Source organism: Glandiceps talaboti, chromosome 3, assembly GCF_964340395.1.
Source record: "Glandiceps talaboti chromosome 3, keGlaTala1.1, whole genome shotgun sequence".
NCBI classification, from domain to species: Eukaryota; Metazoa; Hemichordata; class Enteropneusta; family Spengelidae; genus Glandiceps; species Glandiceps talaboti.
Genome location: NC_135551.1, coordinates 27,314,373 through 27,331,740, shown reverse-complemented (window position 1 = coordinate 27,331,740; position 17,368 = coordinate 27,314,373). Strand labels below are relative to the sequence as shown.

The following is a 17,368-nucleotide window of genomic DNA, read 5'->3' as shown; positions in this document are numbered from 1 at the left end:
AAAGAAAACATGCTGACTCAAGCTCACCAAAGTAGACAGGCAATAGACAGCTCATCCATCTCAACCTGAGACTGCTTTAAATTTCCATGCTGGGAAAAAGTTGCATCAAAAGAACAGTGCAGAGACATCAGAGGATAACAGTTACATTTGATGAGAACTGTATAACCATTTCATCAAATGCCATCCAATCCTAATGTCATTGTTCATTTTGTTCAGCTTGCTTGACATTCATAACACACAATAGCAATGGTAAACAACACATAAGGCAAAGTCTTTGTAAGTCTTGATGTAGTGGTCATAGTGACATAGGGCACAGTGTTCATAAGTGTTGCTGTCTTTGGTGTACAGATGTGACTACAGAGATGTAGAGATGTGTCTACACACCTCTATTGGATTTATACATGTCAGTTGTCAAATATGTTTATATACTGTAATGAAATGCATTAAAGAGAGATGAGGACACAGACTTAGTATTTTGAAAGGATATAGAACAAAGTGTGTGAACACTGAGTTGTACATCCTACTAATACCACAGCTCCTTTTGTGGTGATAACTTGATGGTATTCCTTATGCAACTGCATCCCCAAGGTTGTTAGGGGCAACCCGGTATTAATTCCCTAATTTGCCTCGCCTGGGAAAGGAGCCACATATAGTGTAGCCAAGGATGTGTAGACTAAGGACACAGTGGGGTGTTCTATGTTTTTAACCAGGGTTCTCTATGTACATTATCAGGATGCTGGTGGCTTGATGCATGCATTGTTGAAGTAAAGAGAAGTGACTGACATGTCAATTTCATCTATCCACACTTGAAGACAAATATGTCGCCAATTAAGTTATTGCCATTGTTCTTGAAACCTAGTGTGTAAGCTAAGATGTGTTGCACCGCCATATGAGCCAGCTCTAATGTCAATACAGAATGTAGCAATTGCTAACACATTGCAACAAGAGAAGATTGGTTTAGGGCTTAATAACACCGTTTATCTTACTCTGTTGAAAACACAAAGTGATCAAAATCTAAGGGAAAGGGGGGGGGGGGCACCATCAGACTGGATTTGAATGAAAGATTTGTTGTTTGTGTTCCATGTTGCTGTCACTTTAATACTGAATGTGGAGTGTAAAAAACGACTCTTTCAGTGTATTTTAGTGGTTGCAACAAAACAATACACTAGTGATAAAAAATGAAAGGAATAAAGAGTGTGATATTAAATCAAAATTTATGTAGTATTTATCATCATCATATTTATAGTGATCACCATTTTCAAAGTATTTTCTTTTTTTGGTATTTTTAATGTTTTGGTTTATCTTATGTTATCTTTCAAAGACTTAACACAAATACAACAACACTTAAATTTATGTTACAGGACTCAATATACATTTCTAATTTTCATTTGGATGGCTTAAAATCAATAGCAGTATGGAATATTGGTTATTAATGTCTACAAAGGAATAAATGGCCTGGGTTCAGAAACTTGCCTAAATATGTATTAATTTTGGTTATGTTAACTTGATAACTAGTGGAAGCCAAATGATGCATGTCATCATTATCTGTACAATATCAGCTTTACATGGTACTAGTAAATGTCTTAACTCACTGTATACCATGTCTAATTCACTATATATGCCTATGAGGAGGGTAAAGTTTACAGTGGCCATGTGTATGAGTGATTGGTATTTATTTTGGATTTTTAATTTATAAAACAATTTTATCATGGCTTCCTACTTGAAAAATCAAAATGAAAACATTGACAAAGTCTGTGTTTGCAACTCATTGCAAAAAGGTAAACAATGTATAAAAAGTTTATTGTACATATATTAACAGAGATATTACACATTTATTGAGTTACAAAGAAGGACTTGGCATTTGTTGTTTCTCATTGATTTTTTATATAGGAATTCATGATAAAATTGTTTTATAGATTAAAAATTAAAAAATAAATGCCCAAATCCTCATCCATATGGCCACAAGAATGGCTTAATTCTTGGAGATAGCTGGGGATTTGCTGGTCATTTTTGACAAAAAATGTTGCATATTAATATATTAGGTTTTAATATATGGTTGATGTGTATTTGTCGGTGATGCGAAGTATTAATATCCGTTTTGGGAAAATAAACATTGACATGGTTAAATGAACAGTATTTGTGGTTTGTGACATTGCGAATACCAAACAGCGCCCTCCTGTGCTCAAAGAAAAAATTCTTTTTATTCCTGGAGTTGAGACAATTGCAAGGCCTTGACTGGTCCTATCCTATGGTGCAAAACGGAACATAACTCAGTTGACTGGGATGAAATATTAGATGCATCTAGTCTGATAATTGGTGTTGATGATATTAAATCTCGAGGGTCAAGAAATTACCCTTTTCCAGCTGTTTTCCCGTCAAATGCCAACAACAGTCAGTGTACCATAATTATTCGTCCTGCAGACATGAATCGCGATTAGCTAACTGCAAATATCCATATTTTCTGTTTCATTTGTACAATTAAGTACCAAATTTATGACATGACATCTTATTTGAAGTGACAGGAAATGCGGAGTTGCGTTTCGTACGTAGGAGTGACTCGACGTCGCGAAGTAGTATGTGATTGTGAATATGTACTTTGATATTTACAGGGTTTTCACATTGAATATATTTTAAATTAAAGTTACATGCGTGTCATATTTTAGGAAATGTTACTAATTGCATTTTTTAAATATTTTATTCCCAGTCAAGTAATATATTGTATGAACATACGTCATGTATGTGTATTATCGTACAGGTCATCGTGGTACAGGCCATCGTCGTAAATCACAGCTAGCCTCTTTTACGGCACTGTCCAAGACGCACTTCAGCAGTAATATGATGTACTCTATCTTGCGAGAATGGGTAGGCAAGTAGTTGTATCCTGTGATGCAGTTAAAGTACGTACTAAGCTTCTTATGTGTGAGCCAAAACATGCTGGATGGTATTCCCATTCCGCTCTATCAGGCTATTTGCCTGACAAGTAATTTCCCTCTCCCAAATCAAATCCAATTTTGCACTTTGACATCAAACGCTGAAGTGTCAGCAAAAATGTATTTAAGATTAATTTGAATTGTTACAGTTAAAATAGAAACGTAAATTAGATTTTAAGTCCAGAGTTGAGTGCAACTTGTCATTCTAATGCCATTCTCGCAAACCAGAGCTGCTATTTCTTCCGCGACTCTGTTCCGCGACATACAAAACTTCTTGGACGGTACCAGTAAAAGCGGCTGTGGTTTACGACGAAGTCTTAATAGATGTGAAATGTGTGAATTATACTTAAAAAATGAAACTGTTTGAAACAGTAGAGCCCCCCCCCCCACACACACACACACACACTTAAAATAAAAGTCAATTAAAAATCGAATGATTCCATACTGCAAGCGGCACGCATGGTGAACTTATGCGTACGCAAAGTAAAATCGTCGGTCATTCTTAACTGTCGTTCCAAGTAAACGACACAAACTGTGACATATATCCAAGAAAATGACACGTGTTTGCATAGACATGACGTCTCTTTATATCACATGACCACTGACACTTCCTGAGCGCTGTAAGCCTTATCACGTGATCAACTTGTCGGGATCAACTCCAGATCTAGGTCGGGTCACCGTGAGTTCAGTTATAAACAGCAACAGGGTGTCCTATAGCACGTCCGATGTGTCGCCATTAATTCAACCTATTTCTATATCTAAAGAACGAACGAACGAATGGAACGTTTTCTGTACCAACGAAGTGATAATATTAAATCATTCAAACTTCACACTGACATGAAATATGAGGAAATCGATATTCAGTCTATCTAGAATACTTGAACTAGTTGTAGTTCACAACCAGATTCTTACAATTTAAGCTTTATCAAATTTGTTGATCAGAAATCAACACAGCTGATGGATTTGTGTCACGTATAAATAATACAATGGCTGTAATTAGATTTAGCACTACTACCGATAGTGATACGTCAGAATGAAAATGACGAAACTATGTACTGTAAATACCCGTATTGATCGGATAGCCAACTTTCCCTTCATATATCTCGTGATATGCAGTTGATTATTACATCATCACTGTTGGTATTTCACTCTCGACAATTCAGGACTGAACGTTTATCTGATAAATAGACGTCAAAAAGTCAATGGAAGCAAAGATTGGTTAATTAATTGATTGTCAATAATTAAGTAATTAAAATTAAGTAATTGATTAATTAATTAATTGATTAATCAATCAATCAATCAATTAGTTATTATTAATTTATTATTATTATGATCATTTTGCAGAGGTTTTATCCCCGGTCTTCTCCGTAAATCGAGTCACCAATCAATTGATCGATCGATAAGTCAATCAATCATTGAACCAGTAATCAAAGTCATCCATTTATCCCGAGGTCGGAGGTCACAAATCAGACAACGAAACAATTGTGACTGAAGTCAACCGGTTCTCTCTGAAGTCCAGTCTGACGACCAACAAATGTATCCATCACGAAATCAATCAATCAATCAATCAATCAATCAATCAATCAATCAATCAATCAATCAATCAAATTGGTAAATTGTATAAGGCCTCGGATAGTGAAATTATAATTTATGTTCTGATTGCTTTCCTTAATGTTTATTCAGCTATATACCTGAGCTTTAATATATGCATTTTCTCATGCATTGATGTTGATGATGACACTTATCATGTTTTAAGAATTGCAATTGGTAGGGCAGTTGCTTATGAAGTTATGTACTTCATCATGTACCTGATTTGAAAGAAAGTGGCATGAAGATATGCCATGATACATAAATGCAGGCAAGAATATGAAACTTGATATTGAAAGGGTATAAGTTCTATCAAAATAAATTTGACAACACCTGTTGCTAGACTAGTAGCAACCAAATTTACTAAAGTTAAGTATTATACATGTATATGTAGTAACACAGCGCGGTCCTCTCGTGTTGGTGATGATAGCTTGCCTCGGTCTAGGAGGACTTTGTAAGATTTTTCTTGAACGCCTTTGCTTTTATCATTACCGGGTATATATTAAATAATACATTGGAAGATTTGAAGATTGGAAAATAACGAGTGTAGCTTCAACTTCAAGTAGATTTTTAAAAAATACTAGAAGCTTGATTTGATGAGATATTCTATTTGTGCCGAAACTATTGAGCACGGCTGTTGAGGCCTCTTTCACTCTGGCAATAGTTAATTGGATAGTCGACTCGGAAACCTCAAACGACAACATAGTTATGTAACTGTCACCTCGAAGAAAATCAACACAGCATGCTCTCGAGATTATCCAAATATACGGAAATAATGTGTCACAGACAAAATGATCTAATTTTGCATAAGAATGGAGGATTTCATTGCAGAACACTACGTATGTATGTGCTGTTAGCAACAGACCACATGAGCTCGACTCGACTACGGAAAGTTTGGCAACGTGCCAAAACAAAATATGATACATGTTCCCTTGCTCGTAGCGTTGCGTGTAAACAACTCTGATCGTGAACAGCCGTTACAAACGTTTAAATATTCATTTATTGTTAATTTCAGATAGTTCCTTTCCGATATGTAGTATTATGTTGCGAGCCGTTCTGAAGTTTTTACAAAAAAAATGTTTAAAATAGCTGGTATCCGAATAATTCTGCCTCCACCTACGCGCAGTAAACACACACATAATTATACAAGTCGGGGATAGAGACAGGGGTTATGGGAGGGCATTGTGGTGTACGCAATGACAAGTTTTGTTTTTCTCATCAATTAATGCTTTTATTTGCATAGCAATATTTCTATAACGCTCGTTCGAAGCAGATGGGTATTATTTCTGACAACTTTTTGTTTCCTGAGGCTGCACTTTACAACAAACCTTGTGCAACTATTAGCAAGTATTTAGGTCACAATATAAAATGTTTAGTTCACTATGCTAGTATGCATACCATCTATCCTCGTAATCTGTCAAAAAATCATTCAAAACCTAGGGGAGACGTATAATTGATTTCAACCAATCACCGACTCTATGTCAGCTAAACAAACATTTTACATCGAGTTAGACAGTCTATTTATATGGAGACGAGCCAATCAAATTCGATGACTTCATCGTAGAATGAAAATGACAACATTTCCAGGGACCGGTCACGCCCCTTTTGCACGTTCAGCAGAAAAACATATCTCGACAACAACAACACACCTTTTCAGCCCGTCGTCCATAAGCTAAAATCTGAGCAGAAAAAAACTCCAAATCAACCCAAATCATGCCGTACTCGAGAGAGGAACGTGCTAAGCAGAAAAATCGCCAGTTTCGTGAACAGCAACAACAACTTGACGACCCTAATGACGAAGGCGAAGATAGAAATGGTGACGAGACTGTGAAATGTAGTGCTCCAAATGGATGTCTGCTAAATAACGACCCTGTTAACATACATGATCCTCTTGATGTGGCTAAAGTTGTATGTAACAACCCGGAGTGCACGAACGGTGAGTATATGCACCGTGAATGCTTTAATATCTGGGAAGACGATGTTTTGACATTTTTACGGTCGTCTGGACGGGCGAGAAGTTGGTCCGAAAAACAACGCAGACAAAATTTATGGACAAAGAAAGGGTATGATCTGGCATGGAAAGCATGTTCTTGTCAATGTGGGAAGGGCCATTTACGGAAAGACCTCGACTGGATCCCACCTCGAAATCCGGACGAAGCTCTGCGTAGAGTCCGACGAAAGAAGAAGTCAGGTGATCGACCTAGCATAAATACTAGACCACTACCAGGCCATGTTGGCGTGTCGAACAACGGCAAACAACTTCAACGGCAGGGTTCGACGTCCTCGACTGAAAACCACAGCCCTCCAAGCAGTGCTGACTACGCGTTGTCCCCTCGAAGTGCAAATCGAAAGGTGTCAACAAAGTTCGAGTTCCCCATCGCGTATAACGGAAATGGTAATGGATATCAGGGCAGCGCTAACACCGAGTTGTTCAACCGCACGAAGGGAAACAGTGACGGGACATTTGGAAACTTTCATGGCTTCAACAACGTGATGGGCACTGGAGGACGTACAGTGAGTCCACTAACAACCAACAACAACAACAATCAAGGCGTCAACAGCAACACTTCCTGTTCCCAAGTGAACATGAACGCACTCACGCAGCCGAACAACAACAATAATAACGTGCATTTTGCCAGCAAGCCAAATATAACACTTCTACGCCGCATCGACTACACATCCTTCCAGAACGTTCTACCAAAACATAAACTGAACCCCTATCATATACGAATGGACGACGACAACGATGATATACGAGCGTTCGTTCTAGCTACACTAAGTACTTATACGACCAGTTATATGACATGTACACTTTGCAGCCAACACTTACTTGTTTTTGATAAATATCCTTTGATTGATGGAACATTTTTCCTCACCCCACAGCGCCACAGTGAAAATTGTATGCGGGTATACCTGGAAGATAAAACGGTATATCTTAGCGCTGTGTGTGTCAACTGCTTGGAGGGTGCACATATTATATGCAGGAGTTGCAAGTCGCGTTGGGACGGCAGCCATCATCAGTTAGGTACCATGTACAAATATGACATATTCGCAGCCCGGCCATGTTGTGCCAGTCGCGTAGCTTGCAAGCACTGTGATAAACCAGTCATTGATGTACGTCATGGGATGAATTACTTCAGTGACTATTCTCAGAATGTTAAATGTCCCCATTGTGGTGTAGCAGACTACCATTTCGTCAAACCACTGAGTAGCTATGAACTTATACCACAGTATTGAGGTACGTCTTTTCACGACATTTCCTGTACAGATGTACACAAACTACTACTAAACATGGATTTGTGGTAGACCATAGTTCATCTACAGGTGACAGTAGAGTAATAACCTTTATGACAAAGGGTAAACATGAGTTCCTGAATAAGTTACAGAAATGTGTTTCCCATTGTACCACTCCTAATTGTCTAGTTGATACAAGACATTTAAAAGAAGTGTACTTTACTTTGATATTTCTTTCTTTTTTTGGTGATACTTTTGATAATTTTTGGTTGACTATTGTAATTCATATTGTAAGTTCGTTAAGATATAATTTTCCTGTGGCTAGATTCCACTTTTGGAACCCAGGGCAGTTGTCCTTAGAGGAGGTACGACATAATTTTTTACTTGCAAAAACATACTTACTACTACTAGCCAAGTCACCATTTAATTTTGTATTCACGTCATGAAACATAAACTATCTGAAACAAGTTGAATTTACACATATTTCAGCTATATTTGTATGTGATAGAAATACATGTAGGGAACACAAAATGATGGTGAATACACCTAAGCTTTTCTTGGGTGTAGCTATACAGGATGAATTTCAAATACCTTCAGTAGAATGTCTTTTAGGTAAACACCCATAGATAATGGTGAAAAATCAACAAAGAGGTGCCACTGTCAGGATAGGTCAGAGATTGATTGTAAAATCTTAGACATTACACAAAAGATGTCGGGCCTATGGTAAAACCAACATGCATACTCTAATTATTAGATGTACCAAGTGCTAGCCATGGTGTCAATCATACTTGTTTTATTATACAGTTTTGGTTCTACAGAATTGATCATAATGAGATATGTTCCCATGATGTAGAACACCAGAACTGATGATGTAACACTTATTGTGATGACATCATCAGAACTGATACATGTAGACATATTGTCATAACAAAACATTAGAACCTATGATGTAGACACAGTGATGATGAAGAACACTAGAACTGATGATGTAAACACTTTGTCATGATATAAAACATCAAAACTGATGATGTAGACATATTGTCGTAACAAAACATTAGATCTGATGATGTAGCCACAGTATGATGATGTAGAACACTAGAACTGATGATGTAAACATGTATTATAAAGCATCAAAAACTGATGATGTCAGGCACACATATTTTGATGGCATACAATTACAAGGCTAGTCTATAGTTTGTCTACATCATGATATGTGATTTTCGCTTCTCACTAACTGCTTATAATACTGTCAGCGTCAACCTGTTAATTTAGCGATGCTCCAGTGAACGTTATCAGCATGCCTATTTGTAGACATTTACATAATTATAATATTACCCTATATGTAAATTATGTAAATGTTAACTCTAATGTTCATCTGAGTAATGAGTGTTCATTTACATAATGACTTAATTTCATAATCAAATAGTCTGATGCAGTGTTATCACTCCGCATTGTGACCAATCAGTTTGAAAGCATATTTTAAAATCACAACAGCTTCACGCTGATATTATTACGAGCAGCTGCTGAGAAGCAAAATCCACAGATTGCAATGTACACAAGTTAGTGAGAAGTGAAACTAAATCACAGATCGCAATGTAGACAGGTTACTCCAGAACTGTTGACGTATCTACAAAATATATCCTGTATTTTCTATGTGAGTGTTGTAATTTGGCTTGCAGTCATTATAACAAATTTTATGGCCATTTTACAACCATGGTTGACCATTTAAGTATATAAAAACTAAATGATTCATGTTAACCATTTATAGCAGTGGTTTTATGTAAGATTTATTGCAGTCACAGCATCTATATAAAGCTATTGACATTTTACTTGCGACACATTCTTTCTAGTTTTTGTTTACTAGATAAAATGTTTGTAAATTCATTATTAAGGAGTCAAGATTCAATTATCAAGGCATATACCTTTTTTATAGTGCAAGATATGATAGTGACTTTATAGATGGGATTGTTTTGAAGACCAGGGAAGTACTAAGAAATATCTGTTAGATCCATGAAGTAACATGGAAAATAAGAAGTATAGTATTTAAGGGATTCCAATCTTATTGAAACCTTAACAGAGTGTTGTTATCGATATAATGATTATTTCTGACTGGCTTGTTAAAAAAATTTGAATGTAAATGAAACTGGTGGATGAATCACTTGAAAGATGACTGGGAAAATAACATGGCAGAACCCCATGATGTGTAAGTGTAGCATACTTGGGGGTATGTGAACGAGCATTTCCAGTATTCTTTGCAGTCATGCTTTCAGAAGGCTAGTGAGTGAAGGTGCAGTAGAAAACATAGGAAGCACACATGCAAATACCCCTAAAGTACTCACACTGGCATTCATGCATCACAGGGTTCTGTTATATTACATAAGTTTATCAGAAACCATAAAATTTTTGTAGAAATCATACTGTGCAATAATGTGATTTGTGTGCAAGGAATTATTGCGTACTCATTTGCATACATTTGCATACACATATGTGATAACTTATCAGTATTGTACTACAGTGCAAATACCACTAGTATGCATGCACACTGGTGCAAGTAATCTCTGGTACATATGTAATAATACCACTAGTATGCATGCACACTTGTGCAAGTAATCTCTGGTACATATGTAATAATACTTTATACCCCAGAATGTGTAGTCTTCACTATTGTACAGAGTAAATAATAAAACATACTGGCCAGTCAAATCCTGATTTGACAGTCATTGGCTATTTCACAGGTGTGTTATTAAAAGTGACCAATCGCTTTGTACCATAAAGTACTTTTCATTGGTTTGCCCTTCATGTGCAAATGCATCTATTATGTTGCTTTGGGTAATAGGATCATTATGAAAATCCCAATTAGTAGTTTATTGGTTGACAAAGAGACAAGTATGATGCAACTTTACACCTGTGTATACTGATCAACATAGCCAATGACAGTTTATTTCAGGGTTTTTAATATTCAAATTAAACTGCAATGTGAATGTTCACATTGGTAACAGTATCTAGTGAGGTTTTAATAAAAACAGCAGTGAATTCTCCATTTGTTTTAGAGTTTTTCACAAATTTTGAATATTCCTGTCATTTTGAGTGGATTTTCACTAATTTGTAGTTTCCTAAACCATGAATGGCTATTTACTTTACGACAGTGTTTTTTTCGAATTAGATATATTGGGGTTAAATGATCCATTGATCTCCAGATTTTTATTGATTTAGAAACAGAATTTTCCATAAAGCCTTTTAACAGCTGTTTATTCAAACAGTTAACCTCAACAACTGGACCCGCTTATCTGAGGAAATGAAACAACAACCAAACAAACCCATAGATATCAGCCAGCACTCAAAGAATGTGGTAAAATCTATTGTTACGTTTCAGATCAACATACAATCAAAATCTGTACTTTTATTCAAGTATGAGAACAAGTTAACCTGATATGGGGGTAGGTGGGGGGGGGTTGCTTTTATGTCACCACTATAACGGATTGTTTTTTGAAAATATAGAGTTTCAAAGTTTAATTTGAAGTCGATGCTTGAAATGGTTTGAAAAGAGTACATGAATAATTCAATATTTACCATGGGTTCTTTGTTGATGAGAAAGAAAAGAAAAAAAACACAAAAAAGCCACATATGATACACCTTAACTTTGTAAGCTTGAACAGCACAGTATAGTTTTGTATATGTAGTTTTCACACACGGCTCTTGTAAATAATTTATACTACAAGTCTTGTTTACTTATGTATTTTCATGGTGTTTCATTCTGTGATCATTTTTGCACAAGTTCAATAAAAAATTCAAGAACACAATTTGTTTGTGATGGGTTTTTTTTAAGGTGCACATCTGGGTTGTTTGTATTTGTGGTTGTTTGTCAACAATCAAGGACATTATTTGTGATACTTTTATGTTGTAAATTTGATTGTGTTTGTTTGTTTGTTTGTTTGTTTGTTTGTTTGTTTTATCACAATTGACTTAACTAAGCAGAATGCATTTCAAAAGAGAATTGCAAAGTCGTCATAAAAGCACCCCTAGGGGCTTTTAGTAGAATGATGTATTACATCCTTTATGTTAGAATAAAACTAACTATGGACTGGAAAGTAGTCACAAATATATATTGTACGTCCAGCATCTATGGTCCCGCATACCACACACCTGTTGTTTTCAGCTTTATCTCCATTGTCTTTATTCATTGTGATACAATTATTGAAATTAGTGCATATATTGGAAGTATACCCCACGTGGCGTGACCCGTGGTGTGAAAGCTTGGCTTACAAATAGCATCACGTTATGGGGACTTTGAAATGTAAAAAAAAAAGCATTTAATTATCGAACTCATTCGACAGAAAGCCAAATGACAGTGCCAATATGCACATCACTAACTATCGTACTTTCTGTACCATTGCCAAGAGGTTTTAATTATCATGTAGGGGACTTTTCAAAGAGACGAGATTGAAGGAGTATGTTTACATCATTTGCATAACAAAAGAATTGTATCGGTCTCACACTATCTCGCTGTCTTTTCTTTATCGTCTGAACCTGTGTTTACAGACATTCCTCGATTACAAGGTCACGTTAAGTAGGTCACTGGGTCACACAGGACAAAATATGTGTCCCAGGTCTAAACATAGCTTAGAATTTTATGAAAATGATACATATATTTGCACTTTCACATTAAACTTTTGTCATAAAGTGGTGAATTATTATTATGTATATGATCGGAGTCCTTTAAATATTGGATATGCAGAAATTTTCTACATTGTAATAGGTTTTACGTGTAATTACTAATAGACTTGACTGCCATACTATCACACCGTGGTAAATGATGTACTAGTACACATACTGTAACGTACTGACGTCATTCCGACTGCATACATGGTGTGTATGTGCTACCATCAAGGTGAAGTTTCACAGAGAGAATGAAATACAATAAAAGAATAATACCAATGTATGTCGACAAGAAGTAAACAACAACAACAACAACAACAACAACATAATCTCGTGAACATTTGATGTAGGTATACTACTAGATTTCCTTTATTTATTTTATCGTTCTGTAATTCATCGGCTTGATAGGAAGAAGCGATCACTCTCAGAACGACAAAAGAAGAAAAATAAATACGAAACGACAATAAACGAAAGAAAGAAATATAAACAAAGCGAGATCTAGCTGTATTCCTACATAAGAGATTTTTATCACTGATTCGGAAAATGCAATGCCATCCACCCATTACAAGAGTTGAGGTTTGATCACATCGACTGTTTTGGTTGTAATTTTAATCTGTTGAATAGTTTTGTCACTGAAATTTTGCAACTGTAATCACTTAGGTATGTACGTACACTATGTATACTCCACTGGCCAGACTAGACTAGAATGTATGTAGTCTATGTGGGCAATCATCATTAGACATAACCACTTGGGCCACATAGTACAGCCGATGACTCAGTGATGGAAGGGCGTACAGCAAACGAAACAAATACAGTAACAGCTTGTTATCGTTGTGAACATGCTGGTTCAATTACTGCAAAATATTTGCAATTGTTCAAAAACTTGCAGCATATTTTTCGCCAAGCACCAATGAAATGTATAATGGGAATAATGCAAATTAGGGTATGTCACGTACATCGTTTGTGCAAATACTGTCTTTATTACCCCCCCCCCCCCAAAAAAAAAAATGTATGCCTTGTTATAACATACGTATCATGTTACAGTGAGACACCGTTACCAGTATCAGGAAAAAACCTCAAACCTAAAATCGGAAGTGAGTTATATTGACGTTGCCAAGTTGTGATTGATATTTGCTGGTAGCCAACGGCGCGATAAATTGAACTGTTCAGTCTAATCTAATCTAATCACCCATGAATCAAACTATATTAATCTATTCTGATGAGTTGATAAGTTATATTGAAGGGAAATAAACACCGATAGAGCACTTCCCCTTGTGTATTGTCCTCTAATATAAATTACTATTTACATTTTTCCATTGAATTCATATTTAGAATCACGTGTTGAGTGTTACCAGCTTCAACTCTGGTTCAGTCTATATGTGGTTTTGCTGGTGAAATTTATCATGAGTGTTAAAAGTGACGGCCCACCTTGATACACAGTTTTATCTAAATAATAAATACTTCCATGAAGGTCATCTTGTATTATGTGTTTTTTTCCTGAAAGCATACAGCAGCCATATAGCATTGCCAGGTAATATGAATGTATGGTTTTTCTACGATTCAGATGTCAGTCACGGTGGCACGGTGGGTGGAGGTGGTCTATATGATGGTACTTTTTGGGTGCACCCAAAACACAATCGAAATATTTATTCGGTTTGCCTGCCTGTTGTGCTACAGATCTAGTTACAGATGTTAATAAATATTTGAAACAAGGAATAATTCTTCATGTGAAACCAAATATTGCAGGAAAATTTTCTGATCTGATCTGGCCTGTGACCCTTTGACAAAGTCGTTTCTTCCTAAAACTGTTCGTCTAACTGCGATACTTATCCGTGTCAACATCTTCCAGCAAACTTCATACAATCGATACAATACGAATGGAGTGTTGTCTCGACAGGAGATGAAGAATAAACACTGCCAGTAAAACAGATTTGACAGCCGGCAAACTCGCACTAATGCAAAAGTTGTGTATTTATCGATCACTTTGTGTCTATAGATACACTATAAAGATTGTGAAGGAAATCAACTCGGATTCTTACTCCGAATTTCGAACTCCGTGTATCAGTACGCACTCAAGTTTCTTTTAACGAAAACATCAAAGGAAGGTGTACAATGTAAGACAATTAGACAGGCAGGCAGACGTGGATAAATATGAAGACTACATAGAAAGAACACAGTTATAATAAGCCGTTGATTTCAAATAAAACTACATTGTACAATCATATCAAAGTATTCAAATTCTCAATACGGTAATATAGTGTTGCTATCGTGTAGACTAATACCAGTGTGATGACATGTAAGGGTTTGTAGGAACAATCAGTCTAGCTGTGAGATATATCATCATGCTAACATTCTGGTTTTAGGTTGGGAACAAAATATGACACTTTGGCTGCTAACTTTTATTTTTATTTGTCGTTTTTCTTTATAAATGACATTGTATATACCGAGGTACAAAATACTAATTATGATAAAATGGAGGTAATTGTCAACTCTCGTAAAAATTGTAAATGAATAAATGAGTTATATTGGTGCCGCAAAGGGGTCTGTGGCTTCGAGCGTTTTACGACGATACGGAATACGCATTAGATGGTGACTCGGTAGCAGTTTCCAAAAGTATTATGTTAGATTAGTATCCGTTCAATATGCCAAGGATATATTATGTAATGGTATGTCAAGGGATTGGATGTCAATATGGGGGAGGGGGGGGGGTTCCCAACAGTTGTGTCAATATACATGATATGCCTTTAGCATATAGTGTCGACATGGAAGACCATACCTGCACATTCTTAACATATGTTTATATGAATGAATACATTGATAAATATCTCATTAAAATTTAAGCATAGAGACACAAATTTCACATATAGTTACCAGCTAATCTTTTTTAGGAATACTCCTAGTGAATGAAATACAATGAAATATCATCAATAAAACAAACCGTGTTTCATGATTGTGACGTCATCAAGTCTCCCGAACTCGTACGTAAACACAATATGAGGCAATTAACCTAATTCTCACAAACGTGTCTTCCAATTATTTTTTTAATAAGTCGATTTCTTTGTAAACTAGGATTTAATTAGATAGCGTGTAATTGCCTTTCAGATTAGAAAAACATACATAAATTGTAAACAATGAAATAATACAGTAATAAATTGGGTCAATGTTTTCATTATTGAATAGCTGCTGATTGGGGTATGTCCTTGTAAACTGATGAATGGGGTATAAATAATGTACAACCTGTGTCTAAATTGTGAAGCATTCTCGCATAACCAGAGCTGTTATTTCTTGCATGCGAAATGACGCACCTCTTGGAAGGTGCCGTAAAAGAGGCTGTGGTTTTCGACAATATTGTGAAGCGACCGGTGTAATACACAGGGGCGTGTAATATTTCATAGATTGTTGTTTTCTTATTGCTTAGAATGCTGTTTTCTTAGGAAAATATCGCACGAATCTTGCTGCTACAAATGTATCAATCTCTAAACTACGAAGAAATATTAAGTCTCTTCCCCTTACATGTAGGAATATATAATCAAAAGGTTGTTATATTTAGTCTGTAGACCTGGAAAACAAACAATCTATGAAATATTACACGCCCCTGTGGTGTAATACATGTATGTGTGATTTTTCTCTATAAATCAGCAAACACAAACAGAAGAGTTTACAAACTTTTTACATTCTCGCAATCCAAAGTACAATTTTTCTGCTGACGCAACAAAAAAATAATACCTCTGCTACAAGGGGACGTTTGTTAAGGGCTGCCGTAAAAAGGCTAGTAGTTTTTACGACGATGGTGAAAATGATTACATAAACCGCCATTAAACTATTTAGAATACGATGTATGCCTTCTATAACATTACAGTTGTCTTCTGCCATTGATAGAACTGTTGATTGCATGGTGGCGATTTCCTCAACATTTTGTATATGTAAATTTAAACAAATTACGTCATCGAATCATTTACAAGTTATATGTTGATATCAGGTTTGAGTTCGGTCACTTGCAAATGATGGTTTTGCATGCTTTTGTACTGCCAGTACTTTTGAATAATATGCAGCAAAATATTACAAAAAACTCGTATAAACTTAGTTTGTGGTCCTTTATGGTCAGATAATGTCATTGCATGCAAAGAAGCCATTAGTAACTTTGGTAATCACTAGATCTTTTATCGAGCAGTAACATGAGTAACAGCACGTGTACACCCTGGACATGTTGGAATGAACCAGGGGTCTATTTACCTTTGTTACCCATACATGTAACTTTTGATGGTATCATACAGCTAACACACTAGTGTGTTGACTACGTTTCCTGATTAAACTGCTGAACATGTCAAACAAACTTGCTGTGTTATCGAGCTTATCAATATGTACGTGTAACCATATTGTAAGGAATGAAGGATGGAGATAGATGGTGTACGTAATGTCATTCTCGCAAGCTAGAGTTATACCTGTGGGAGGCTCGTTAAGAACGTTACCGTAAAACAGGCCGTGGTTTGCGACGATGGGTTGTTTAGGCCTTTAATATAACAGTAATGAATATGAGAATATTTTAATAGAGTGACAACTCTGTATTTATCAATGATTTATTCACGGATTCCAATCCCGTGCACCACCACCACCACCACCACCACCACCACCACCACCACCACCACCACCACCAACGCCACCACTATCACCTACTATTCCCGATTATCGCACATCACTCGCACATCTTTGCCTATGCAGGTTAACCATATCTTGTTGTCACCTGATTGAATTATCACCACGCACTTTCTAGCAAAGGTCAAATATTTCACTGACGCCATCTTCAAATCTAAAACGTAGTACAGCTATATACTAGATATCAACAACATTCAACACTGGACGGGAAGTGAAACCGAAAGACATTTTATACATATATTATACAGAACTAAAAATGTAAACAATGTGCCTATAGCTAGGAGGAACTAAAAACCAACTACATGTAC

At 36.2% G+C, this 17,368-nt stretch overlaps 1 protein-coding gene across 1 annotated transcript; it reads left to right on the top strand.

The window, feature by feature from the left end:
* Nucleotides 1–6,140: 6,140 nt before the first annotated feature.
* LOC144453891 (headcase protein homolog) lies at nt 6,141–11,544 on the top strand. Its single transcript, XM_078145239.1, has one exon. The coding sequence runs from the start codon at nt 6,231–6,233 to the stop codon at nt 7,752–7,754; it is 1,524 nt and encodes a 507-aa protein (XP_078001365.1). The 5' UTR covers nt 6,141–6,230; the 3' UTR covers nt 7,755–11,544.
* Nucleotides 11,545–17,368: the final 5,824 nt, after the last annotated feature.